General features: G+C 41.6%; 1 protein-coding gene across 5 annotated transcripts in view; it reads right to left on the minus strand.

Moving 5' to 3' along the window:
• Positions 1 to 1,374: 1,374 nt before the first annotated feature.
• igsf9ba (immunoglobulin superfamily, member 9Ba) overlaps positions 1,375 to 27,400 on the minus strand; it is a 76,351-nt gene continuing 50,325 nt past the window's right edge. Inside the window, exons 8-21 of one of the 5 annotated variants that reach the window (XM_046862750.1) lie at positions 23,154 to 23,296; positions 22,905 to 23,045; positions 22,651 to 22,770; positions 20,570 to 20,720; positions 19,175 to 19,298; positions 18,699 to 18,874; positions 18,317 to 18,543; positions 17,406 to 17,490; positions 16,964 to 17,107; positions 16,685 to 16,730; positions 15,839 to 15,925; positions 13,799 to 15,328; positions 11,762 to 11,886; positions 1,375 to 2,706 (exon numbers count right to left, since the gene is read on the minus strand). In XM_046862750.1, the coding sequence (XP_046718706.1) occupies positions 2,483 to 2,706; positions 11,762 to 11,886; positions 13,799 to 15,328; positions 15,839 to 15,925; positions 16,685 to 16,730; positions 16,964 to 17,107; positions 17,406 to 17,490; positions 18,317 to 18,543; positions 18,699 to 18,874; positions 19,175 to 19,298; positions 20,570 to 20,720; positions 22,651 to 22,770; positions 22,905 to 23,045; positions 23,154 to 23,296 (3,323 nt within the window). In that variant the 3' untranslated portion in view covers positions 1,375 to 2,482. Of the gene's footprint in view, positions 2,707 to 11,761; positions 11,887 to 13,121; positions 13,168 to 13,794; positions 15,329 to 15,838; positions 15,926 to 16,684; positions 16,731 to 16,963; positions 17,126 to 17,405; positions 17,491 to 18,316; positions 18,544 to 18,698; positions 18,875 to 19,174; positions 19,299 to 20,569; positions 20,721 to 22,650; positions 22,771 to 22,904; positions 23,046 to 23,153; positions 23,297 to 27,400 lie in introns of those variants that run through there. The other 4 variants (XM_046862749.1, XM_046862752.1, XM_046862751.1 and 1 more) reach the window with 4 other exon arrangements.

Here is a 27,400-nt window from a genome sequence, read left to right on the forward strand (position 1 = left end):
AGTCAAAATGAGGATGATGTGCCACGTCCTCGCACTGTATCTCTGAGTAATGTAAACATGTCTTTTTTTTGTAGGTTCTCACAAAACAAAACCAGAAATATATAATACTGGATAAATGTTTAGCCAAAATAAAGTCCATTGGACAGGTAAAAGCCAGGAAAATTGGGTATCCCAAAATGGCTCTCAATCTACTATACATGGAAAGCAGCTTTACATACAGATACATACAATGTATGAAGAGATACACAAGGAAACACCACAAGCGAATGCAGACTTATAAAGGTCCATCAGCCAACTTACAATATGTGCTGGAAAAAGTTAAACTTTCGAACACTCTATGCACTTACAATTTCCCACTTTCTGTCATCCAATGTATTTCTTATATCTAAATAACGATGAATACTGTATGTCTTCACAGGGTGTATTTTTTGGCTTTTTTTTGCAGATTACAGCAACATTCCAACATGGTTCCATGTCCATGTTTACTGAAATGCTGTATTGGATGCATTAGTAAAACATTAGGGAAAAAGAGATTATTCTGTTAAGTCAGTTCAGATGAATAAGTACTATAGCAATGGGCTTTAAAAAATATATACAAAAAATATAGATACAAATACAAATAATAAAAAAAAAGACAGCAAGCTTTAAAAACAAGTGGAACAGACTCTTCAAGCCAAACCATACATTCATCATCGGTTCGAACTGATCCAATACATGCTAATGCTTCATGTCGGTGCATGTAGTAAGTCAGCAGATATTAGTGAGCTCTAGACATAATAAAGCGTTTATGGGATTAAAAATGCATTAGGTCACTAATGACACACACCTTTTGTTTGTACCTCATGAAGATTTACAAATGGGATGAGAAAACAAAAGATGAAAAGAATCCATGCTTTTTTCTTTTTTTTTTGTTCCCCTAACAAAAATGGACAAGCTACTTTAATTAGTTCACTTTGTTAAGTATAAAGCAATCTAGAGATCTTGCCATTATGCTTCCAGTGACTAGGTTCGTGTTAATTCTCATTGGTATACGTCGTCTTCGTTTGTCAGCACAATATCTACTTTACAGTACTGCCTTGATGTACATATGATATAAATCTATGTGTTAATACTTGATATCTCTATCAAACTGATTCAACAGTTCAACAGTACACTAACAATGCATTTTCACAACTTCTACGGACATTTGTGCAAGGGTCACCAAAGTACAATAATTACAATACTTGTATTACTTTTGACTTTGAGACCGTCTGAAGATTTCGGATTTTTGAGGAGACACTGAAAAACTCAGATGGGACTTGTAATATATATATATATATATATATATATATATATATATATATATATATATATATATATATATATATACCATGGTATTTTTAAGCAGGTCTTTTTTTTTCTCTAAACTGAATGTATTTCCCCAAGCATCTCTCATGTAAAAAAGAGAATCTGAGGTGTGAACATGAAGTCACTCAAAAATCCTCTGAAAAAGGCAGTCTTTTAAATATCTTAAGAGAAAGAAATACTAGCAGTCTAGTGTTAATGTCACTTTTAACATGCCAAAGTTTTTTTTGTTCACTGTAACTATACATTTTTTTTTTACCTCAAAAGTACAAAAGTATGTTTTGTATGCTATGTCCAGTCCCCACACTGACTATTAAGTATATTAAAAATAGGAATAATTGTCTGTGTTTTGAGAATAGACAACAAATAAAAATGAGTTTACATTGCGTTCGAAGAAAAACTGGGCTAAAGCGGCTAAATTTAGTACACATCGATGCACATAAGAGACCCCTCAGAAAGGTTTAGGTGGACAGATCCAGATATAGCAGCAGATCAGTATTGCATTATGATCCAAAGACTTTGTTCTAAATTAAAAATATGTTTTCTGATCGTCGGTGATTTGCATCAGATGATTTTAATTTAACTGATGAATAAATCTTCCAAAAACATATAATAATAATAATAAAATGCAATTTTGCACACTCTGGATCAAAGCCTTCTTAGTAGAACAAATAATAATACGTATTACTGGTATTTTGCTATGGAGGCCTTTGAACTCATTATAAAATAATGCTAGCTTGCACAAAAGATGGTATAAGTGCTGTAAATATGTGCCAAAATTATTTTTGTTTTCTGAGGTATATTCTGTAAGAGAAAAAGGATAAACCCTGTGTTAATTTATTGTTCTGAGGGACTTTTACACTATACAAAATAATCCATACTTGAGTGTTGTCTATAGAAAAAAAATTTGTATGCAAGGTTTTTTAATATAAATCATGGGATATTTGATTCAATCATATAAAAAAATTTTGTCCTGTCACTTTTTCTTCTATTTGGGCACCTTAAATTACAGAAGACATTTGTATGGATAATATTGTGCCAAAGCAGAAGGTGAATAAATCTTTAGGTCAATAAAATTCAATACTGACTGCATATCTACTGTTATTATTAATGGATCAGTACGTGACTCTCCGATTTCTCAAGGCAGAGCGCCATAGTTTGGGGGAGTTTGGGAGTTCACACTGGCCAACAGGGCTTTCTTGTCTTCTCTGGGGCAATACCAGCGAAGAATGGAAGATAAGAAAGGGTAAGGGGATTTCCGGGGTACTTTTTCCCTCCTCTTCCTTGTGGGAAAGAGGATCTTTTGTTGTTGCTCTGGTGCCTGAGATGCGACTTGCTGCTGGGTCTGAGAGGAAGATACATCTAAAAAGAATAATGCAGAGTAAGAATGACATTCCAAAAACTCATCAGAATCAGTAAAGTTACAATAGGGTTACGGCTGGAAAGATCAAACAATGGACACAAATGTAAGACAATACAGCCTTGAATAACAAAAGGTTTACATATGTACACATTTTCAAACACAATAACACCCACATGTTGTCCTTTTCAGGTATTTACAGTTCTCTCAAATGAGTACAATCTAAGAGCAGACGTTAAATTAATGAATTCTAAAAGGTCTTGAAGTGTGCAGAAATGCACAAGGTGTCGGTGTGAGCCAGGCTGTGAACTGTGTTTTTTTCTTGCTGGACACTTTGGTTGTTTGGGTTAGGATTGTTTGTACTTGATTGTATTTTTTGGGTTATAATTAATGTCAGGTTGGAATATTAGCTGTGCTCTTACAGTTTAATCGTACTGTCTCTTTAAGAGAAAGGTACGGGAGGTTTAGTGTAGCTGTGGGGGCACACGGTTTTCTTACCGAGTTCAGTGGAGTTATTGTTATTTCTAAATAGTGGAAATTGTTGCCAATAAATGTTGCGTGTAAGCATACAAGGATCTCTGAAGTGGACATTTTAACCACTGAATGCAAGTAAGTCTGCCTCTACAGTGTAAGAAAACCTTCTTGCGTAGACTACAGTACACACCTGGATAAACACACGGTAGATTAAGCAAGGAAGAATCTCTATAAAGGAATAAGGTTCCTCCTGCAGATAAAGTAAGTCCATTCATGCTTCTCGAGTTTTGAACACAAGTTAAAGGAAAGAATATCGGACTAAATGATTCGTAACATATATGTGTTTAGGTGTTAATGATCCACGGACGTGTGTTGGTGGCTAAACATTGTATGAGTATTCTGTCATTTTGAACTAATACAAGTGTGAAAAGGCTGTTCTTCAGCAAGTATTACGAAGCATGATCGAGGACAGTGGTCCCCAACACCCGGGCCATTGGTCAATTGGTACCGGGCCGCACAGAAAGAATACATAACCGTTTTAATAAATCCGTTTTATTTATTATCTGATTCTGAATGATGTTTTATTTGGAAAAATAAAGGTCGGTGGATGTCCCAAAATGGCTCTCAATTTACTAAACACGGAAAGGTCGGTGGATTCTCTCCGCCACATGTCTATGACTCACTTTTGATGCATGTCATGATGCCTCGGTCACGTCTTACCTACATCCGCTACCTTCTTAAAGGGGCTGCTCTGGCCGCTAACACATAATACATTACTGCTAAATTCAAACCCCCAAGCTAGCAAAATGAAGAAAAAAAAAAACCACAGTGGATTCACGTTTATTATTATATTTAGAAAATATGTGTTTTTATGCCAGTCGTATCATTTATATTTGTTGTATTTAAAACAATTATAATTATATAATAGGATTTTGCAGAAATATGGACACTCTGTGGTGTCTGTTGGTTCTGGAAACAGTAAAGACGATGCACAACCAAGACCAAGAGACAACATGCAGCCAGTGCTGTTAACGAACAGGGTGAAGATGCAAGTGATTATGCTAATGTATGTTATTGTGCCATTCCATCTATTAAGAATGCAGAAGAATACCACCAATGCCCACAAGCTAGTGTTGTAAACCAGCCTGCAGGTCTGGGAGGTCAGTGTGCTCTGTTCACTGTCATGCAGTGGCAGAAAGATATTACAGAACTTCTGGTTAACATCAAAGGTTGTCTATGTTAACTCCTCAAAATATTCTTATTTTTAGTTTAGATCCTTTGGATTATATACTCTACATAGGAGCAATAGAGCAAGGGTTGGAAAGTAAAACAGAGAACAATAGCAATCGGTTGTACTTTTAAGAACAATATACCAGTGGACAATCTAGGGACATAGTGCGGAGTTGTTTTCACATGAAACACGACCAGGGATATGAGGAGGCTAAGAGACTTTTAATGGAACATTTAGGCCATGACTATAACATTTCAGTGGCCTACATGGATAAGGCATTAAGTTGGCAACAATTAATGCGGATGATAGGGAAGCTCTCAATTCTATTTCTGACCAGCTGTGCAAATGCAATGACATTTGAGTGTATGGAAAAATTGGATAACGCAGCCAACATGCGAGCAATAGTATCTAAGTTCCTTAATAAACAAGCCAAGGTTGCTCTGCATCCTTTGTTCAGGGACATGAGAGATAAAAACAAAGACCAATCAAAGACTCTTGCTAGCATCAAGCCAGGGAGATCAGGTGGTAGTAAAAGAAGTTTCACCGCTACTGCAACACAATAGTAAAGGTGGAAACTTAAAGCCAACCTCTATTAAAATGCGTCTTTGAACACCTTTGAACACTGCAAAATTCTCCAAAAGTCTTATCACAAGGAAAGGTTAGCCTTTCTCAATAGCAAAGGTACGTGCTTCAGTTGTTTAAAACAAGGGCACATGAGCAAAGTTTATCAGAAGAAATCAACCATTCAAATCTGCTCAAAGAAACATTGTTGCACATAAAACCCAGAGACAATACCACTTATAAGGAAAAACTGCCAAAGATGATCAAGAAACAGCCAGCTGTCAGTGGATTTGTGAATACAGTCAGCAATAAATATATGGCCTGTAGGGCCAGGGATAAGGACAACATTCTGGCCATTGTTCCGGTCCAATTAAAAGCAAAAAGGGGAAATAAAGTGATAACTTCAAATGTATTCTTGGACTCTGGCAGCATAGTCACATTTTGTACAGAAAGACTTTTGAATGATCTGAATTTTAATGGTAAACAGGTTAACCTTACAACCATGGGGGAACAAAAGGTTTTGAATAGTAGCGTGGTAACAGCGTTGGAAGTAAGCCACCTAGAAGCAGGTAATTTCATACGCTTAAATGAGGTTCCCTATCAAAAACTTGAGCTGCGTCGCAACGCATTGGAAATGCTTCCGCGTTGTTCATGCTCCGAACTCAAATGTGAAATTCGTTCAACAAAGAGACATGACGCCACTGGCGGAGTGACGTCACGACCAGGAAGGAGGCGACCCGCCGCCTCTCAGGTTAAAAGTTTTCCTGGCAGCCTGGGAAAGCCTGCCAGACGTGTCTCAGTGGATCAACGGTAGAGAGGGGCTAGTCGATTCAGTTCGGGTCCTCCTTCCCTCGCTTTGACATGGTGTGTCCCACGCTGGTGAAACCCGAGCAGGCTCTGGTCCTGGAACAAGAAGTACTTACTCTCTTAAGGAAGGGGGCCATCAAGGTGGTCTCTCCTTTACACAGAAAGTCCGCCGTTTACAGCCGGTCCTTTGTGGTTCTGACCCCACACCTTTACAAAGTGTATAGATGCAGCCTTGATCCAGCTGAGATTCCGGCACATCCACATTCTAAATTATATTGACGACTGATTGATATTAGCTCGATCAGAGCTAAGCTGGGGTTAAGACTAAATGCCAAGAAGAGTGTGCTCCCTCCAGTACAGAGAACCACCTTCTTAGGCAAAGTGTGGGACTCGACCATCATGCGGGCACAGCTGTCTCCTGCTCGGATCGAGATTATATTAATGGCAGTCAAGAGAGTGAGAGAAGGCCAGTCACTCACTGTGAAGCAGTTCCAGAGGCTGCTCGGGCTCATGGCAGCAGCATCCAGTGTGATTCCACTTGACCTCCTGCACATGAGACCCCTCCAGTGGTGGCTCAGAGACAGAGGGTTCTCCCGCAAGGACAACCCACTATGCACTATCAAGGTCTCGCGGTAAGCCCTTCGAGCCTAAGATATGTGGAAAAAACCTGCGTTAATGTCTCAAGGCCCCGTTTTGGGAGCTCCTTGTCGTCACGTAATGCTAACGGATGCATCCCTTACAGGGTGGGGCGGTCATGAGTGGTCGCCCAGCCCTAGGTCGGTGGAGCAGGCTCCATCTCACGTGGCACATAAACTGCTTGGAGATGCCATGTTTCTGGCTCTGAAACACTTCATCCCAGACCTGAGGGATAGCCATGTGCTGGATCAACCATCAGAGGGGTCTGTGTTCTCGCCTCCTATACAGACTGGCACGGCAGGTCCTCCTCTGGGCCCAGGGAAGACTGCTCTCATTAAGGGCTGCTTACATACCTAAATCAGACACCCTCACAGGGCAAGGGCCAAGGCCCAGGAAATGGAGGCTCCACCCTGAGGTGGTGGAGCAGACATGGCGGAGGTTTACAAAACACAGGTGGATCTGTTCGCGACTCAGGAGACATTGCACTGTCCCCTCTGGTTCTCCCTCACTCACTCAGCGCCCTTGGGGTTGGACGCCATAGTACAGATGTGGCCAAGGCTATGCCTGTACACCGCCCCCTAATCGCACTGCTCCTGGCAGTTCTAGAAAGAGTTCTCCTTCTGTTGGCCCCTTGATGGACAGGCAGACCATGGTTTGCGGACCTGGTGTGCTTTCTCGAGGAACACCCCCGCCTGGAGATATGGAGGCTGTGTCTGTGGCCCCTGGGTAGAGGTAGAGGAAACCATCCTCCAATCCAGCCTGAGGCCTGGGACGTGACCCAGAGTGCCTGTGTGGGACTTAGACGTTGTGCTGGAGGCTCTGTCTGATCCCCCCTTCCAGCCACTGGCCAAGGTGGCCCTTAGGTATTTGTCTATCAAGACTGTCTTCCTTCTGGCTATATCCTCTGTGAAGATGGTCGGGGGCCTACAGGCTCTCTCCATGGACCTGTCTCTCCTGGAGTTTACCCCTGGCATGGCCAGTGCTTTTCTTTACCCCAGAATGGGGTATGTACCTATGGTCCCCTCGATTCCCCCATTACCTATTGTTCTAACACTGGACACATACGTCCACTGGACAAGTCCGTGGAGGAAGTCGGAGCAGCTGTTTGTCTGGTATGGCCCCTATAAAAAAGGGCTACCTGCCAATACTCTCAGTAGGTGGATTGTCCTCGGGTCTCCCCACTTAGGGCTCGAGACTGCGACTAAAATGGTCGCATTTGCGACTTAAAATAATAAATTGGGAGCAATAGTGACGAGTGGATCACAGCCTGCGACCATTTAAATGTACGTTATGACTTTTTATGTGCGTGTTCTATCACATAATTTGTTGCCGTAATAAACGGAGATGCATGCACGACCTACGTTTGAGTTAAAGCAGCAAAATAACCGGACAGTTTAATCAAAACTCACCTTTACTCATAAAAAAAAAAACCATGTCGAAACTAAACATATCAGACTTTTTTCAAAACAGTCTCCATCTCTATCCAACTCTTCTGCTGATGTGCCAGCATTGGAGAAAGGGAGAAAGACAGAGGCACCGAGGACCATCTTTCTATGTCAGTCAGTGAAAACATAAATAAAAGTACCAAAAGACATTTGAAGACCTTGTCAGGCTCCTAAATTGATTTTTTTGTCTGGAGCCCTGCCACTCCTTTCAAGGCTCACTCTACTCGGAACGTGGATCATTTGATTATGGATAGAGGGTCACAGTCAAACAGAATAATAAATAGACATTACTGAATTACCTTCCATTAAAGAACATCAGAATGGCAAACAATCGTGCCATGGCAGAACAACGTGCCACAAATTTAAATTCATCTTTATATAAGGACTATATGGCCTTCATGAATGTCATGATTACCAAAGAATATGCTGTGAAGGTTCCAAATAAGGACCTTGGCTGCAGCGATGGAAAGGTTTGGTACATTAACCATCACAGAGTATATCATCCTATGAAACGCAAACTTTGTGTGGTATTTGAATGTGGTGCTTTGTATCAGGGAACTTCATTAAGTGAACAACTTCTCCAAGGTCCAAATCTCACCAGCACCTTAATATGTGTTCTCACTAGGTTTCACCAAGAGCCTGTGGCAATAATGGCTGATGTGGAAGCCATGTTTCACAAGGTAAGACTTTGTCCAGAAGATCTACTCAGAATTCTATGGTGGCCTAATGGTGACACCAGCCAACCTATGGTGGAGTGCAGAATGGAGGTGCACCCGTTTGGTGTGACCTCATCACCTAGCTGTGCGATTTATGCTCTGAGGCATTGCACAAAGGATAATACATGTCTACTTGATGATTGCACAATAAAGACAGTGCTCCAAAATGTTTACTGCTTAATGTGATTTGAGTCTATTAAAGAGGCTTTGTCACTCTACCACAACTTGAAAGCCATATGTCTGACGAGAGGCTTCAAGCTAACCAAGTGGATCAGCAAAATCTGGCTGGTGCTAGCAGCCATTCCAGAAGAGGATAGGGCAGTGGAAGTAAGGGATCTGGATGTGGATCAAAATGCATTTCCCATGGAAAGAAAGTTAGATCAATTCAAGTTCTGAGTTGTCATCCAAAGCAAGCCTGCTACTAGAAGAGGGATCCTGTCCATGCTAAGTTCAGTGTATGATCTTTTGGGAATCCTAGCACGACTGATTTTATCTGCCAGGAAAATGTTGCAAGAGCTTTGCAGGATGAAGTATGGATGGGTTAAAACAGTACCAGATCATATTGTCTAACAGTGGTGCCAGTAGATACCAGGTCTGCAACAATTAAGTGACTTTGGAGTTGACAGATGCTTCAAGAAAGAAATGTTTCTCTTCAACTGCATCATTTTGCTGATGCTAGTGAGGAGGGTTATGGAACAGTAGCCTACCAGGTTCAGCGAAACAGAAACAATCAAAGTCATTGTGCATTTGTTTTGGGAAAATCTAGGGATTCTCCCTTAAAGCCCATGATCATTCCTCACTTAGAGCTCACTGCAGCTACCTTAGCAGACTGTGTGGACAGAATGCTACCGAAGGAGTTGCAGCTGCCGCAAAAAAAATCCGATGTTTTTGACTGATAGCACAGCAGTACTTAAATACATTGGCAATGAGACGTTGAGGTTTCGCACATTTGTGCAAACCGGGTTTCATTCAATCTTGCAAACATCTCCCGTATGTCAGTGGCATTATACAAATGTGCTTTCAAATTAATTGTGCAGACTGTGTGTCAAAGGGTCAGAACATCAACACCATTTTGCCAAACAGATTGTGGCTCTGTGGACCAGACTTTATCACCCAGGCAGCTGAGAAATGACCAACGCAACCAGATGACCTAAAAGAGGCATTACATGAGATACTGAGAAGAAAAGAAGTGTATTCTCTCACAACTGAAGAGACACCAGACACCATGCAACAGCTAACGGATTATTACTTATCATGGATACATCTATAAACAGCGGTAGCATGGCTACTCAGATTGAAAAACAAGCTATTAAATTTGTCCAAAAATAGAAAGGCTCTGAAGAAAGGTATTGTACAACCTAAAAAGGACGAAGCTAAGCAGTTTTAACAGCTCCACAGGGAAATGTCAAGCTACAAAGCAAACATTGACACGAGACCTCTAACAGTGAATGAGCTCAAGCAAGCTGAAGCAGAAATAATTAATCACTGCCAGCAAACAAAATTTCTTGAGAAAATCACTACCCTGCTATGGGGGGGGCAGTGAAAAGGAATAGAATTAGAGTAGCCATGATGGGCGTAACCATGTTTTGTCTGTTTTGTGTCAAAGGTCCTGGATTCCTAATGCAAATTCAGCAGAAGTGCAGAACCTGTTGAAGATTACATGGAGCAACTATCTGACAACAAATGGCAGATCTACCACGTAATAGAGTTTTAACCACCTTTAACCAGAACAGGAATTGATTACTTTGGACCATTTGATGTCAAGCGCAGAAGGGCAATTGTAAAAAGATATGGTTTTATTTTTACATGTCTGGCTACCCGAGCTATTCACATAGAGGTGGAAGCATCGTAGGACACAGACTCATTTATAAATGCTTTTTGACACTTCATTGCAACAAGAGGTCAGGTTTTAGAAATACATTTCTGACAATGGAAAAAACTTTGTTGGAGCTGAAAGGGAACTCAGAAGGACTCTCGAAGAATGGAATATCTCCAAAATAGAAAATGTTTTGAGCCAGCGTGGCATCAAGTGGATGTTTAATCTTCCATTTGGCTCTCATCATAGAGGGGTATGGGAGCATCTGATTTGATCTATCAGAAAAATACTTAATGTCACCTTGAAAGATTAAGGGCTGGATGAAAAAGGCCTTCAGACATTCCTCTGTGAAGCTGAATCTATTATAAACAGCCGACCGATATCTACACCTTCCAGTGATCCAAATGACAGAGGCGCTCACCCCAAGCCACCTCCTTCTAATAAAAACCCAGTCATTTATGCCTTCTGGATTTTTCCTTGAAAAAGGACCTCTATGCTCGTCATAGATGGAAACAAGTCCAGTAAATGGCGGGTCTCTTCTGGAAACGCTGGACTAAGGAATATCTGCCTGAGCTCCAAAAACAGCAGAAGTGGGAGCATACAAGTCAGAACTTTGTTTTTTGGAGACATTGTATTGCTTGTTGATGGGTCAGCACCACAAAACTCATGGGTGATTAATAAAGTGATCCACACTGTGAAAGACGAGCATGGTCTAGTTCCACAAAAATGTGTGAAGACCAGGACCAATGAGCTTGATAGACCCATAACTATTGGGGCTGGGTATGTGTGAGCCAGGCTGTGAACTGCGTTTTTTTTCTTGCTGGACACTGTGGTTGTTTGGGTTGGGATTGTTTGTATTTGATTGTATTTTTTGGGTAATGCTTAATAAGTCAAGTTGGAATATTAGCTGTGCTCTTACAGTTTAATGGTCCTGTCTCTTTAAGGAAAGGTACGCGGGTTTTAGCGTAATTGTGGGGGCACACGGTTTTCTTACCGAGTTCAGTGGAGTTATTATTGTTATTTCTAAATAGTGGAAATTGTTGTCAATAAATGCATCAGTAAAAACTCCATTATAAAGAAAAAAATGATTTTCTCATGGTTTGGTCAGGTCTATAAAGAGTTACACTGCTCAATTAGTGATCCAATACTGGTTTTCAAATTAGCTGTGATTTACTAAATATGCCACCTGAACATTTGTAAACTCTGAACAGCCAACACAATGTTTTAAAATTTTTTCAATATTATAGGTTGAATTATATAAAATATATTTAATAATTAAACTGCAAAATCACATCAGAACTGTCTTTCACAAAACTACCACACAAATCAGATATTACATAGTGGTCTACTTGTATGGTCTTATATACTGACCTGTTCTGCTCTTGGAGTTGTTGTTGTTGTTGGCAGCCATTTTCTTGTTTTTTTTCATACAATGATAAAACAGTGTTTCGAAGCTCTCAGACCCTGCAGGCACTCTCTCTGCACCTACAGGCTCCCTATAAAACAGGCAGGCAGAGGCAAAATAAGCAGCATTCCTTTACACAACGAACAACGTCTATACCAGTTTATTTGCAGAAGTACGTAACCCGGGTTTACATATAGAAGCAGAGATCTTTTACTTACTAGTCCGACTGAGCAACATAAAAAGCATACTTTAAAAAGGCAATCATTTTAAGAGTAATTTAATAAAGTTAGGTCACGTCTGATAATATACAGTTTTTGCTTTTAAGAAACAATCCAATAATAGTTTACACTCAAATCCAGAATAATGATTTCCTGTGAGCAATAACTTATTCACATTGTCAATTGTCATTCAGTCTCCAGAGAGTCAGTAAAAAAAGAAAAAAGAAAACTGGCATTGCAGAGTTCATACTGTAGGTTTACCTCAAGCTGTTGTAAAATGTCAAAACCCAGTTGCTCAGAAACATTTTCTAGAAACACTAAAGTGATTTTCTTCCTTCTAAATAAAAAAGCACCTTCTTCCTGCTTATTAACATTTTAATCATACATGCCATCCCACTATCACGACAAGGGGACCATGAAAACTGAAAAGTCCACACGGAAGAGTCAGCCAACAAGTCATGGGAATCACAAGGCACAGAAACACAAAGCGTTTATAGAGAGCCTCCCCTGCTGCTGAGGCTGTGGAGAGAGAAAGCGAAAGGCATTAGTAGAGGAGGGGGGAAGACATGGCTGACACACTACAGTCCTACAGTCACATCAAGCACAACTCTGGTTAGCATGAACAGAGTGGCTTCACCATGCTGACAGGAGAAAAGATGGCAGGAAGGGAATAGAATGGTAATTAAACAACAGTCACATGAGAAAAAGAAACCAAACCACTGGGACAACAAATGGGACAAGAATTTGAGTTTCAGGACCACTATTACTGATTCGTCATTGAAGAAGAGATTTTTTGAAGAAGACATGCATAGTTTTAGACATGGAATTAATGTTTAAAGGGGAATATGCAAGTTAAAAAAAAAGTTTAGTTATTAAATATTATTTGGAACAATATTTTTATTGTTAGGGCAACCTCACACCAAATTAGCTACTTTTATATAAATATTTCAAATTGAAACAATAAAAAATGTAATACTTAATCTGGCCAATTAATAATTTTTGTGTTTCATTAAAAAAGTGGTCAGTGTAATTCCCCTTTAAATGAATAAAATGATTAAAGGCCCCACCTGCTAACCTCTCCCCTTTCAGACATGGACTCAACCCTTACCTATTATGGTGTAGAGGACCTGGTCACAACAATGCTGCCCAGATAGCTGAGATCAATCAAAAACAAAGAAGGTAAGACTACCAAAGCCTGGAAAAACAAAAATGTTTTAAATCAGCCGTCGCTAATCTAGATGAGGATGGTGAAAATTGCAAGAGATGAGTGCAGGCTCATCCCTGGCAGGGAAGGCCTCCTAAGAAGGCCACCCTGATGAAGAAAGCGCTGAGTCAGTGGGGGTGGAAGAGAGAGAGAGAGAAAAAGAGAGAGAGACTAAGAGAGAGATGACTGAATGAGCTGAAGAAGATGACATGAGATGGCCAGCCCATAAAAGAGGACAAAAAAGTAAAAGAGTCATGAAATCATTAGGAAAGCATTATACAATTGCTGAACCATTTAAGAGGCTACAAAAGCGTAACTTTAAAAACCAAGATAACAAGGATAATGCTTACTTCTATAAAGCTAACAAAAAGAAAAAAAAAAAAAAACAGATATTGTAGCAGAAGAGAGTGGTTAATATAGAAGTCAATATCTGATTTGTACAAATGATATGTATTTTACTGAGGCTTCTGCTGGATTGTTTTAAAATAAAAATAGCAAAAGCATGAAAACAATTGCTTTTGCAGATTGATGAAAATATGATCTCTTTGTCATGTTTTTGGAACCACCAATGGTTCACCTACCCTGGTGAGGGCTCTGAGGGCAGCATCTCTTCATCTGTCCTCCTTTGAGATGGCAGCTGACCAAATGCATCGCTGCTCTCCGCTGGGGGTGAGGGGGATTGTGATGGGTAGCTGGCTGCTGCAGTGGCAAAGGCCACATGGGCACCATAGCCCAGGCCAGGCAGGCGAATGGAGCCTGAACCCAGGGTGGGAGAGGTGGCAGGGGAAGAGGATAGGGACCTCCGGGAGAAGGTGATGTGACGCATGCTCTCGGGTATCTCCTGTGAACGTGAGGAGCGAAGGACGCCCGGCCGTGGTGGCGGGCGCACGAGGATGTCGGGCGAGCCAGCACGGGAGCTAGGAGGTGTCTGAGTGAGGGGTGAGAGGCGTGATGGTTGCAGCACCACCTGCTGCAGGCCCAGTTCCAGGCGGCGTGCCGCCCTCGGGCTCAACCACGGCTCGTCCGAGCTCTCACTGCGTAGAGTGCTGGGGCTCCCTGCTCGGCCTGGGTAAGGCAACACTGGTACACCCATCCCGTGTGCAGTGTGTCTCAACTGCCCCACGATCTGGGCCTGTTGCATAGCTGCATGTGTGCCCGCTAGGCCCTGAGAAGGGAGCGCTTCCAGCCTCAGGAACGCCGAGCTGGAGGGGGCGTGACTACGCGACGGGTACGGTGGTGGCTCGGGCACATCACGGCGGAGATGGGGGGGAGGAGGGTGCGGTGGCAAAATGACACAGGCACCCTCCTGACCTAGAAAGGGGAAGTCAGGAGGGCGCCAAGTGTCAGTAGAGCGAGAGGAGTGCGGGCCATGTGCCAACGGAAGGGTGTGGCCAGAAGCAATGTTAGGATGGTGGAAGGACCCCTCGGTGGGGCACGGTGGTGAAGAGGAGGACATGGCTGAACTGCGTGGGCTCACATCGGCTGCGTAGAATGGAGGATGCAGCTCCAGCTCGGCGCCACTACCTAAATAGCCATAGAAAGGGCCCGGAGGAAAGACTCTGTGAAAGTGGGACACTCGGCTCTGCCCTGTGGCCTGAAGCCCACTACCCTCCAAGATGCTCGTACCTTCCATAGGCCTGTGGAAACGAGGGCTGTAGGCTGGGGGCTGCACCATGTAGGACTCCTGGCTTGAGGACACAGGCGAAATTTGAGGCCTGAGCGTGGCCATAACTGGGGGGAGTGGTCCAGGTTCATCATTCTCCTCATCTGACTGCCTGAACTCAGGGTACAGGTCTGACTCCTCCACAAAAGGGAAACCCTCAATGCGACATGGCTTCAGTGATGTGTCTGTGTCTGATGACTCCATAACAAAGCGGCCATCTGGGCCACGGCTTATCAGCTCAATGGGAGTGGTGACTTCGGCCTCATGTTTTGACACACTATACTTCTTGCCAGTTATTGCTCGCTTCGTTCGCTTGTACAGCGAGAGCTCCTTCTCCTTCCTCGGGCTTGGCAGCTTCTTGACATAGAGGCCAGTTGTGCCTACACTGGCCATAGATGGCGGGCGGGAGGAAGCAATGCTCTCTGGACTGATTTTTCCAGAGGACAGCCTGCAAATCAGAGAAACACAATGCTTATTATACTGTATAATACAGCGTAAATATGCACTAAGTATTGTTTTTTGAGTTTCTCGCCAAAGCTTTGGAGAATTATAGAATACCATAATCTAAAAATTTGGTGTTTCATTTTGGTTATCACTCAAAACAGATTCACACTTTGAAGATGAAACAAAAAGACAGTGTCATGGTGCACCATGAAGGGAAAACAGAATGGAAACAAGAGACAAAAAGATAGCAGTCGGGACAAGGCCAATATACAGTATGTGACTGTCATAGCTATCAACCTTCAAACAAAATCGGTTAATAATAATAAATAATCAACTATCTCAAGAAATAAAATCTGTATGTAGGTAAACATAGGAGCAGCAGTGTATTCTAATTTGTCAAAGGGGTGTTAACCAATCTACAGTCAATCTATGTCCGCACCACAAAAGAAGAAAGCATGCAGCTAAGGCAACCAACGCCATGTACTGGCAAAGGGATGCAGGTGCAGGCACTCACTGAGGACTGGTGGATGGGGGCCTGTAGCTGCTCCTGTCTGGCTCTTCCCAGTAGGGCTCAATGCCAGGCAAAGGGGTAAGAGGAGGCCTGCGGTGAGAGAGACAATAGAGAGGAGGGGCAAGAGGCGGCCATCAGACCCAACCAGGTTTCCAAACAGTGATGCAAAAATGGATAAAATGGATGGGAACATGGGACTAGAAATACTAAAAAATAAACCGCCATGGTATCAAAATGGGATTAAATGCCTTCCTCAGTTTGGGCTGAAGGTAAACCGAAGCCCAGGTGAATATCAAAATGGCGAATAAATGTTAAGGTGGCCATGGCTGCACTAATCAGTTTATGAAGTTCAATCAGAAGCTCATGTATAAGCATCTTGGTGACAGATTGTCCTGCTGCCCCTGATGATTGATAAGACTCCAACTCAGCACACTATGGAGATCTGCATTAAACTGCTGGTAATTGCAAATCAATGCATCTTGCTGACCAAAAAGCAGATGTAAGCACAGATGCATTTCAGCAGTCATTTAGATGGTCACTTAAATTCTCTCCCATGCATTCCACACAGTGAACAGGGCAGCTGCTAAGGTCAGCCATTTGGTCTACCACTCGTGTACATGCACTTCTTCTTTTACTCACTCTGCCACACACATACACATAAAGTATAAGCTCTTCAGCTCTCTCTCTCTCTCTCTCTCTCTCTCTCTATATATATATATATATATATATATATATATATATATATATATATTAATCTCGGTACACACATACACACACATGCACACAGAATCTCAACACGTCTGTCAAACTGCCGAGTATGATGGATGTCACCATGCGTCCAATACTTACGGAGACTCAATACTTTTCCTGGTGTGAGTTATTGACAATGGAGGATCTTAAGACAGATAAAACAACAATAATTACTATAAATGAACATCTATCCACACAATACATACTGAATATACTATGTACTGTATAAGCTATATACCATTTTATTTTATATTTAAAGTTTTTTTCAATTCAGTCCATGTAATATGGAGCAAATACCAGTCGAAATCCTTACAATGAAATATTCCTATGCCACTAATATCATTTTCGTTCATTACAGTCTTCTGAAACAGGACTCACCTCGCTTGCGCTTGAGCTTGCGGCGATGCTGCTTGTTGACAAAGCACGCGGCTAGGGTGCTAAAAAGTATAGCAGCAGCAAGGAAGCAAATTGTAGCCACAATACCAGCCACCACTGGCCTTGCCAGTCCCTCGTCAGAGATCTCTGTGGGAGGGAAGGGATCTGAGAGAGGAGAAACACTACAGAGCGTGAAATAAGATGGAAGCATGGCAGCCAACTAGCATGCAGTTATTCACACAGCAGCCAACAAAGCATCAACGTTATTTTGTTGTGATTATCCACTGGTGCTCATTTCGCAACCAGGCATTCACTAACACTACGAAGCATGGGAAAGAAGCGCACTATCGACTACGATCAGCAGGGAGCAATGAAGTACCGCATGGTTAAAGCTGCTAAAGCTGTGAATTCATGAGGTCTAAAAATAGCTTTTTCAAATTCTCACCTGTGCTTGACACTCCCACTACATTACTGCTTTCACTAATGAGATCATCCATGACTGCCAGGGCACGGAATTCATACCACGAGTCCTAGAGAAAGATAGGAAAGACAAATATATTATAGTTTTTGCAAACTGGGTTAACAGGGTGTAGGTCAAATATCATAGGGACCAGGGAATTTGATCAAATGACCAACACAACTATTACATGACTGAATTAAAAGAATGTTAACTATTATCTCTTTTAATAACTACAAGGCAATTTAGTACAAGCTAAATGACAAAAAATTGAAACAAATGAATAAATAAAACAAGTGTTCAAATATAAAAGGATTAAAAAGCAAAAAAAAATCTCTGGTGTAAAAGTAAACAATGAATTCTTCTTCATGCCTTTGTCAAGCTGATAGCAAAGTGTCTTCCTAGTGTTATTCATTACATATTTATCCACTTCAAGTGTGTGTAAAGTGATTCAATTACAACATGTATAGTCTAATCGTAAGACTCTAATGGATACTTTATATGTATTACTGTTTTACTGTAGTTTCTAATTGGAATAAAACCAGAGCAAAAATCAGACTGTAGTTAGGTTTTGTTCTTCTGTATTTGTGTGCCAGACAACAGCAAGAACACAAAAGTGTGTGCGTGTGAAAAAAAAAACCCAGATAGGACAATTAATTAAAACATTTTTAAGTATCATGCCTAATGATGACAATCTCAATATAACTGTTGCTTGACATTGCTTCATGTCTTAAACATGCCACAAAATAAATAGCTCATTCTAATAAACAAAACATCCATAGCTGAGTCACATTGAGAAAGATTTTTATCAGCCAGGTGAAGGCATCATCAGTAAAAAAAAAAAAATCATGCTTTGATGTATTTTAGAACAGTACACAGACCGCCTTGATTTCTTTTACCGGAATGAGGTCTCTAGCTAAGATCTCAGTCTCATCTGCTGGAATTAGGTCGTCGAGCACCTCCCACCTCTCTCCCAATCGAAACTCGACAATGTAACGATCTATGGGCGAAGTGTGATTGGCTGGAGGAAGCCATGTCAACAGTACACCCTGCTGTGTCCGGTTAGCTGTGAGGCACCGCGGTGGGGTAAGAAGCACCAGTGGTTCCGGAGTACTTATAGGGTACACTAAGGACACAAAAATCATACTCAAAAGCACACACAGACCAGGTAACATGTACAGTGGTTGTTTGCTTCGCCAGCCCCAAAAAGCATTAAATGTTTATATGGATTTTAAAGAACCACTGCACCCTACAGAGAGCGTAAATGGAAGTGGCACCCACCTACTGTATTCACAGTGACTACCTCACTGAACGGGCCCGTGCCCAGCTTGTTCTGGGCCAGCACACTGAACTGATATGCCGTCTTTGGCTCTAAACCTTGCACCACCAACCAGGTCTGAGTGCTGGGCACAGGAATGGACAGCCAATCATGAGGACCCAGATCTGTCTTCTTCTTCCTGTTAAAAAAATACAGCATGCAGTGAGACCCCAGAGAAAATCCTATATAAAGAAATAGAATGAAAAAGAAGTGCAACACTAATACTAAATTTGCTTTACATAAATGTATCATTTGATAAGATTACTCCTTTCTGCCTTCCAGGGTCATTAGTGCATAAAACAACTTTTGTTTTAGTAGTTTTGTAACCTAGGGGCATATATATATATATATATATATATATATATATATATATATATATATATATATATATATATATATTTTTTTTTTTTTTTTAACTATAGGTGCTAGGGGGACCTACACAGGGCCATACCAGACCGAAAAGGTCTGCTCATAACCACCATCATATCCGGGTTCCCAGGAGACATTAGCTGAGGTTGTGGATACTGAAACACGGACATTAGCTGGCGCGTGGGGACTAGTGCCTGCAACACAGAAAAACCTGGTCACTTCCCACTCTTTACAATGCATAAAAATGATTTGGTTCTTTTAAGCTGTTTTCATGCAAGTTTTTATGAATATGCACCAAACATTAGACCTGATTTATCAACCGATACTACATATGAACATAAGTATCCATAAATCATTCACAGGATAATTTACACTAGACAGACAGACAGACAGACATTTTTAGGGTAAAAAAACTAATTAGAAAACAGCATTCATTCAAAAATATAGTGGTCAAGTAAATGCAATTTTAAATAATGACAAAAAAAAAAAAAACAGTTACAGCCAAAGACTTGCTCAGGAACTTTATAAGGTTTTTCATCAGGGTTGAACAGCAGTAATAAGCATTATAATTACCACCTAATTACATTTAAGTGACATAAATTCAACCTGTCATCAAACACCCTGTGCACACTACTGTGAATGTATGTGACATTTGGCACACCAAACTTGTCATTTGGGATGAAGCACCTGCCAGGTCTTTCACATAATAATTTACTCCAGCTGTTTGGATGCTAAGTCTAAACTTAGATCTATTGCAGAATATCACATAAACAATAGGCTTAAGGGACATTATCTTTGTGAATCTGTAAGCATGTGATGTGTACTACTGAACTAATGCTAATTTGACACCAACATGTCTACACTCCCAATGCCTAAAATATGCCATCCCTTTGCTTAATTCAGGGTTTTTTTTCATTCAAGTTTATATCTAACTGGACTTTATTTCACAATCAGTATTGTCTCAAAGCAGAGTTACAGAATGTAAGAATTATAGAACAACATTTTAAATAAGTGAAGTATGTATATTTATCCCCAATGCGCAAGCCTTGGCAACTGTGGCAATGAAAACTCCCTTAGATGGTATGAGGAAGGAAGAAACCTTGAGAGAAACCAGATTCAAAAGGGAACCCATGCTCATTTGGTACACTAAGAGTATGATTATAAATCTGAAAATAAATAAATAAATAAATAAATAAATAAATACAAACACTAGAGAGTGAAAAATATCACGAGCACCAGAGTGTGTGATTATGAGTAATGTCCTTTCTACAGTCTAATACAGTCAGTTGGAGTTTTGGACCAAGGTGCTCCTGTGCAATAAATAAGCTCAACATTTGAGTTCATTTTAGATACAACATCAACTTCTCCATGAAAGAGCCTTCAAATGTTCAATAATGTACAAACAGCATGCTTATTATTAGCATGTTGGTCAAGCGTAAAATAATAGAGGACACAGTAAATATACCTATAACAAAGAGTCTTGTGCTGGCAGTGATGCTTGTGACGACGTTGGTGGCGACGCATTCCCACTCCCCGTGATCCTCTTTGCTCAGAGACACAAACTGTAAGCTGCCACTGGGTAAGATGTTGTGCTTGCTTCTGCTTGGCTTTCCTACCTGTATTCACACAAAGTCAAGTCCAGTCAGAAATAAACATTACGCATTTTAAAAGATCACTATATACATTAAATAACAATATACACAATATGGACAAGGGTATTGGGCCTTTTCCAGCTGTATGTGGTTCTTCCCCAAACTTTTACCACAAAGTTTGAGGCACACAATTGTTTAGGATGTCTTTAGATGCAGTAGGAATACATTTTTCAACAAAACAGGCTCCAGGATGATACGTTTACAAAGTTTGGAGTGAAAAATATTGAGTGGACTTCTATACAGTAGATCTCTGACTTCAACCCTACTGCATACCTTTGGGATGAATTGGATCACTGACTGCACCCCAGGCCTCCTCACCCTACATCAGTACCTGTCTTTACTAACACCCTTGTGGCTTAATAATCACAAATCTCAACTCTAGAACTCTAAAAACTCTAGAAAATCGAATGGAATATTTATAAGACTAGCGGTTATTATAACATAAAAATATGGTAAATACAAATGGGGACAATACAAACGCATAGGAATGTTATGGTCATAAAAAAAGCATCTGCAAATCTTATGGTCACAAACTTGTGTACATATCGTGTAAAAATGGAAAAGTATAATTTCTAGTAAAAGGTCCATGAAACCTTTATAGTGGAGTATCATGACAATAATCTCATGCAGGGTAGATCTACATTTACATTACACTTATCATCTTTGCTGTTCTTGTAGGAGTTAATATTTTAGGAGGAAATTTGAAAGTTAAACTTGCATCGTCAATGGACTATACAGGTCATCCCAGTGTTACAGTGGTTTGGCCTTAAGATGACGATAGCAATACGACAAAATTCTACAAAAATTTTGTATATGCTGTACGACAGGTTGGGGCACTACCAGGCTGTATGGCGGTAGACAGCGTTCAGTTGTCGGTAAGAGCGAATATTTTTGTGTGTGTTTCTGGTGTTTTAAAGCCAATTTTAGCTGTTATAAGTACTGCTTGTTAACTTTGGCTCCGCCTTTCAATCACAAACCAGGGCAATTATTGCCACATATATATGTACTGTAAAGTTTATACAGTACAGTAATGCTCTGTTTTGCTAAATAATGTAAAGCAATTAGATAATCATTAACAACTTACAGTATACTATCCCATACTTATCACCATTCTTGAAGACTCCTGGGAAGGCAAAGCGATATCTCGACTTATGATATTTTTAAGTTACGATAGGCTCATAGGAATGTATCTCCATCGTAAGTCGAGGACTAACAGTATATATTAATGTACACCTTGTGTGATGTTAATTGTAGCACTCCTCTTAGTGTTTTTGTGTCTGTAGCGCACACTTGTCCATTCGCGCCATGAATACACAGCAACCAATTTCAGAATTGTATTAATCCATACTTGGTAAATAACTGAACTTTCACAACCTTCAGGACCACAAATCTAAGGCCAGGACCATAGATTGTTTGTTTTGTCAGGGCAGTATAGATAATATTGTTCTAGCAGGAGCAGAAATGGCAGGCCATTATGAACAACATTGTACAACACTGGAGAAATCTTGATGAAGAGTTGGCAGTGAGGCAAATGTGTGAAATGTTGGCGCAATGCATTGAAATAAAATGCAGTGAGTTTAGTACAATTATCTCACCTACAGACCAGAGTACAGTACTCTCAGTGGCTTCTTCTCCTTCTCGCATTTTCAGTTTGAGTAATGGGCTCAGCCTGACAGAGAGTGCTCATCACATTCTAATGATTAGAGTAGAATTCAGGAGTGCAGCCTAGCAGCAGCAATTACAAAGTTGCACTGCAGACGAATATTAAGGTTGCCTTACAGAATCCAAGACAAGTGCTTAGTCCATTGTTAAAAATCAATGGTTATCTGTAACCTTTCGGAAGAGCTCTCAGTCAAATGCACAGTGGTCTGTTACGTAAGCCGAGTTGCTGTACCTTTCTCCAGGTGATGGTTGGAATCTCAGGGTCTCCAGAAGCAGCACAAGGGATGACGAGCTCTCTGCCGGCCTCCTGACGGTATTCCCCACCAGGCCTCACGTTAAAGTAAGGGGGGTCCTATATGGCAGTTGAGAGCACCATAGTATTAAAATTACATTTGCTGTAACCAAACGACTTGAATTTCATAAGTCAGTGTCCTGTGTCCTACCAGAGGCTGATTATTTTACAACAATCTATACAAAGATACAAACCTTTAGCACCAGAGTGGCCGGAGGGGATTGTCCCATGGTACCTAGAGCATTGTAAGGCACACAGGTGTAGGTGCCAAGGGAGTCTTCAGTGACCTCTGCCACCCGAATGCTTCCATCTGGCATTTGGCTCCAGCCAGGATACTATGCAAAACAAGATACAACAGAGCAAAGGATGTTCCCTATAACTCTGCACAAAGTCAAAGTGTGAACTTGCATCACAAAGGTCAATAGTCATCACAACTTTCTAACCTTCTCAACTCTTAAAGGATATCCATCTTTTTCCCATCTGACAGACAATACAGGCGGGTTGGCATCGACTGGGCAGCGTATAATTCCTGGCAACTTCCTCGGGACGTAGATGACTGGTGGCATGTTGAGAACACGGGCAGGATCTACAGAAAGCACCAAAACAATCATAACAGTCACCTTTTTACCAACAATAATTATTTTTAAAAAGGTGTCAAATAAGGCATCATGTCAGAGCTAGGAAAGTGCAAACTAGAGAGATGAACTTGCCCGGCGTGTAGAGCATATATAAACCTCAGAGTGTGAAAATAACTATGGCTGATGTGTAACAAAGGAACTTTATGGCAGAGGTGTTTCAACTATAGCCTGCCTGCCATCTGGTGAGTTATCTTTAATTCTAGTCTGTTATTAAGGAAAAGGCTATTGTTAAAGGATTATATATATATATATATATATATATATATATATATATATCCTCTTCTTCTTCTTCTTCTTTTTCTTTTTCTTCTTCTTCTGTCGGCTTCTCCCATTAGGGGTCGCTACAGTGGATCATAAGTCCCCATACCCCCTGTCCTCAACATCTGCCTCTATTAAACTACCTGCATGTCTACCCTTACCACATCCATAAACCTCCTCTTTGGTCCTTCCTCTTTTCTTCTTTCCTAGCAGCTCCATACTCAGCATTCTTCTGCCGTTATACCCCATGTCCCTCCTCTCCACCTGTCCAAACTATCTTACTTCCCACATGCGTCCCTCTAATAAACTCATTTCTAATCACGTCCATCCTCATCACTCCCAATGAAAACCTCAACATCTTCAGCTCTGCTACCTTCAGCTACACCTCCTGTCTTTCAGTCAATCCCACTGTCTCTAAACCATACAACATAGCAGTCCTATAAACTCTTTCACTCTCACAAATACCCTTCTATCACAAATCACTCCTGCCACTCTTCTCCACCCACTCCACCCTGCCTGCACTCTTTTCTTCACTTCTCTAACACACTCTCCATTACTTTGCACTGTTGACCCCAGGTACCTGAACTAATCCACCTTCACCACCTTCCCCCTACAGCCGCACCACTCCACTGCCCTCCCTCTCATTCACACACATGTACTTTGTCTTACCCCTACTGACTTTCATTCTCCTTCCCTTTAGTGTGTAGCTCCACCTCTCCAGGCTCTTCTCAACCTGCTCACTACTCTCACCACAAATAACAATATCATCCGCAAACATGATAGTCCATGGAGACTCATGTCTGACCTCATCCGTCAACCTTGTCCATCAGCACTGCAAACAGGAAAGCACTCAGAGCCGATACTTAATGCAGTACAACCTCCACCTTAAACCAGGTTGTCATTCCTACTTCACACTTAACTGCTGTCACACTGTCCTTATACATGACCTGCACCACCCTCACATATCTCTCTAACACCTGACTTCCTCATGCAATACCACAACTCCTCTCTCGGCACCCTGTCGTACACTTTCTCTAAATCCACAAACACACAATGCAAATCTTTCTGACCTTCTCTATACTTCTCTATCAACATACTCAAAGCAAATATTTTGTCTGTAGTGCTCTTCCTCAGCATGAAACCATACTGTTGCTCACAGATAGTCAGATCCTCCCTCAGTTTCAACCAATCTGGTTGAAAACTCATCTGCCATCTCTCCTTAACGTCTCCACGCTTCTACCGGTATGTCATCTGGTCCTACCGACTTTCCACTCTTCATCCTCTTAATCACTGCTATCACTTCCTCCTTACTAATCCTATTTACTTCCTTCTTCACATCTCCACATCATTCAACCTTCTCTCTTTCTAATTTTCCTTATTCATCAGCTGCTGAAAATACTCCTTCCATCTTCTCAACACACTGTCCTCACTAGTCAACACATTTCCATCTCCATCCTTTATTGCTCCAACTTTTAGCACATCCTTCCCAGTTCGGTCCCTCTGCCTGGCCAATCAGAACTAATCCTTTTCTCCTTCCCATTGAGACAATGTCCATTGTGAAAAGCGCTATAGAAATAAACTTGACTAGACTTGACTTCCTCAGTGTCCAACTTCACATACAGCTCCTCATATGCCTTTTCCTTGACTTTTGCCACATTACCCTTCACCTGCTACTGCATCTTCTTGTACTCCTGCCTAATTTTCTCATCTCTCTGCAAATCCCAATCCTGTTTTGTCAACCTCTTTCTCCTTATGCTCCACTGCACTTCCTCATTCCACCACCACATCTCTTTGTCTTCCTTTCTATTTCCAAATGTCACACCGAGTACCTTTCTAGCTGTCTTCCTTATCACCTCTGCAGTAGTTGCCCAATCATCCAGCACCTCTTTACCACCACCGAGCAGCTGTCTGACCTCTTCCCTGAAGTTTACACTACAGTCTTTCTCCTTTAGTTTCCACCATCTTATTCTTCTTTCTGTCCTCTCTCTCCTCCTCTTATTCTTTACCTCCAAAACCATCCTACAGAACACCCCTGCCAACACCTTACATTCCTTAAATACATTACAACACCTCACATCTCTTTCAGGTTGCATCTCCTACATAGAATAGAGTCTACCTGTGTGCACCTTCCTTCGCTCTTATACATTACCCTGTGATCCTCCATCTTCTTAAAATACATATTCACTACTGCCATTTCCATCCTTTTAACAAAATCTACCACCATCTGCCATTCAACATTCCTCTTCTTAAGGCCATGCCTACTCATCTTCTCTGTTCCCTTTACCAGCATGCCCATTAAAATCTGCCCCATTCACTTATCTTTATTTCCTAGGTACACCTTCTACCACTTCATCTAACTCACTCCAGAATATTTCTTTCTCCTTCATCTCACAACCCACTTGTGGAGCATATGCACTGACTACATTTATCACTTCTTCAACTTCCAGTTTCATGTTTATCACTTTGTCAGAAACTCTCTTTACCTCCATTACACTCTTAGTGTACTCTTCCTTCAGAATCACCCCTACACCATTTCTCTTTCCATCCGCACCATGATAAATCACTTTAACCCCCCTCCAACTCCCTTACCACTTGGTCTCCTGAACACACAACATGTCTACCTTTCTCCGCTCCATCATATCAGCTCTTTCCCTTTACCAGTCATTGTACTAACAGTTAAAGTGCCCACACTAACCTCCACTCTCCTCCACTTCTCCTTTCCCTGCTGTCTCTGTAAACTTTTTTCTCCTCTCCTTCTCCTCCTCCGGCCAACAGTAGACCAATTTCCACTGGTACCTTGTTGACTAACAATACCTGTGGCGGTCGTTGGTAACCAAGGCCTTAACCGATCCGGTATGAAATTCTGGGTCATGATCCGCATACTTGATTTGGCACGTTTTACGCTGGATGCCCTTCCTAATGCAACCCTCCCCATTAATCCGGGCTTGGGATTGGCACTAAAAGTGCACTGGCTTGTGCAACCGTAATTGGTTTAAAAGATATATATATTAATTGAGTTGCACATACAGCTTTCCCGTTCCAAAATTAAGGCTTCAAATGAAGTTAACAAGATTTTTTTAATTATAATAAAACATACTGTGACAACGGGCCTCCACTGCAGTTGCCAAAAAGGGCAAACACTCCAAACTCAACCATCAGCAGGGTGCAGAAGGACGGCACTGAGGCGGCGCAGCAAACAAGGAGGTGTGGTGTCCTAACAAGACATGGCTGGAGCGCAATTGGAGTGGCGGCTTATCACTGTCTCCAAGCCTGGCAAGGCTTATAAAAGGCATCCGGGAGGAAATTGAGTTGGAGAACCTTGGGCTCCTGATTAATGGCGGCTCTCACCCCCTCCTTCTCTCACTACAGGCTGCAGATGGAAGATGCGGAAGAGGAATTCCCGCCGGACCCGCGCAATGCCTCGTAAGTGAGGGATGACTCCTCGGCCATGAGGCAGGAAGACCCTGACCCCTACGAGCCGATGGTGATGGCGACAGAGACAGCCCGACCTCAGGACCTGAGGCATTGGGGCACGGCGAGAACGCTCTGCTCCTTCTCCCGCTCCAGCCACTTCTCACCCCCTTTCCCGTTCACCAAAACACTATCCCTTTCCCTTTTACCCTCACTTCTGGTCCCGAATAAAGACACTTTAACCCGGACCTAACTCTCCCATGTCTGTGTTAAGCCCGATGCGGTGGCAAGTCGCCACAGTGGTGGAAAATGCGAGCATGAGCACAGACCGGTGGTTTTCCACACGAAGGGCGCTTTCACCTTAAAACATGAACACTGGGCTT

The sequence above is a fragment of the Silurus meridionalis genome, chromosome 12 (genome assembly GCF_014805685.1).
Source record: "Silurus meridionalis isolate SWU-2019-XX chromosome 12, ASM1480568v1, whole genome shotgun sequence".
Classification (NCBI taxonomy): domain Eukaryota; kingdom Metazoa; phylum Chordata; class Actinopteri; order Siluriformes; family Siluridae; genus Silurus; species Silurus meridionalis.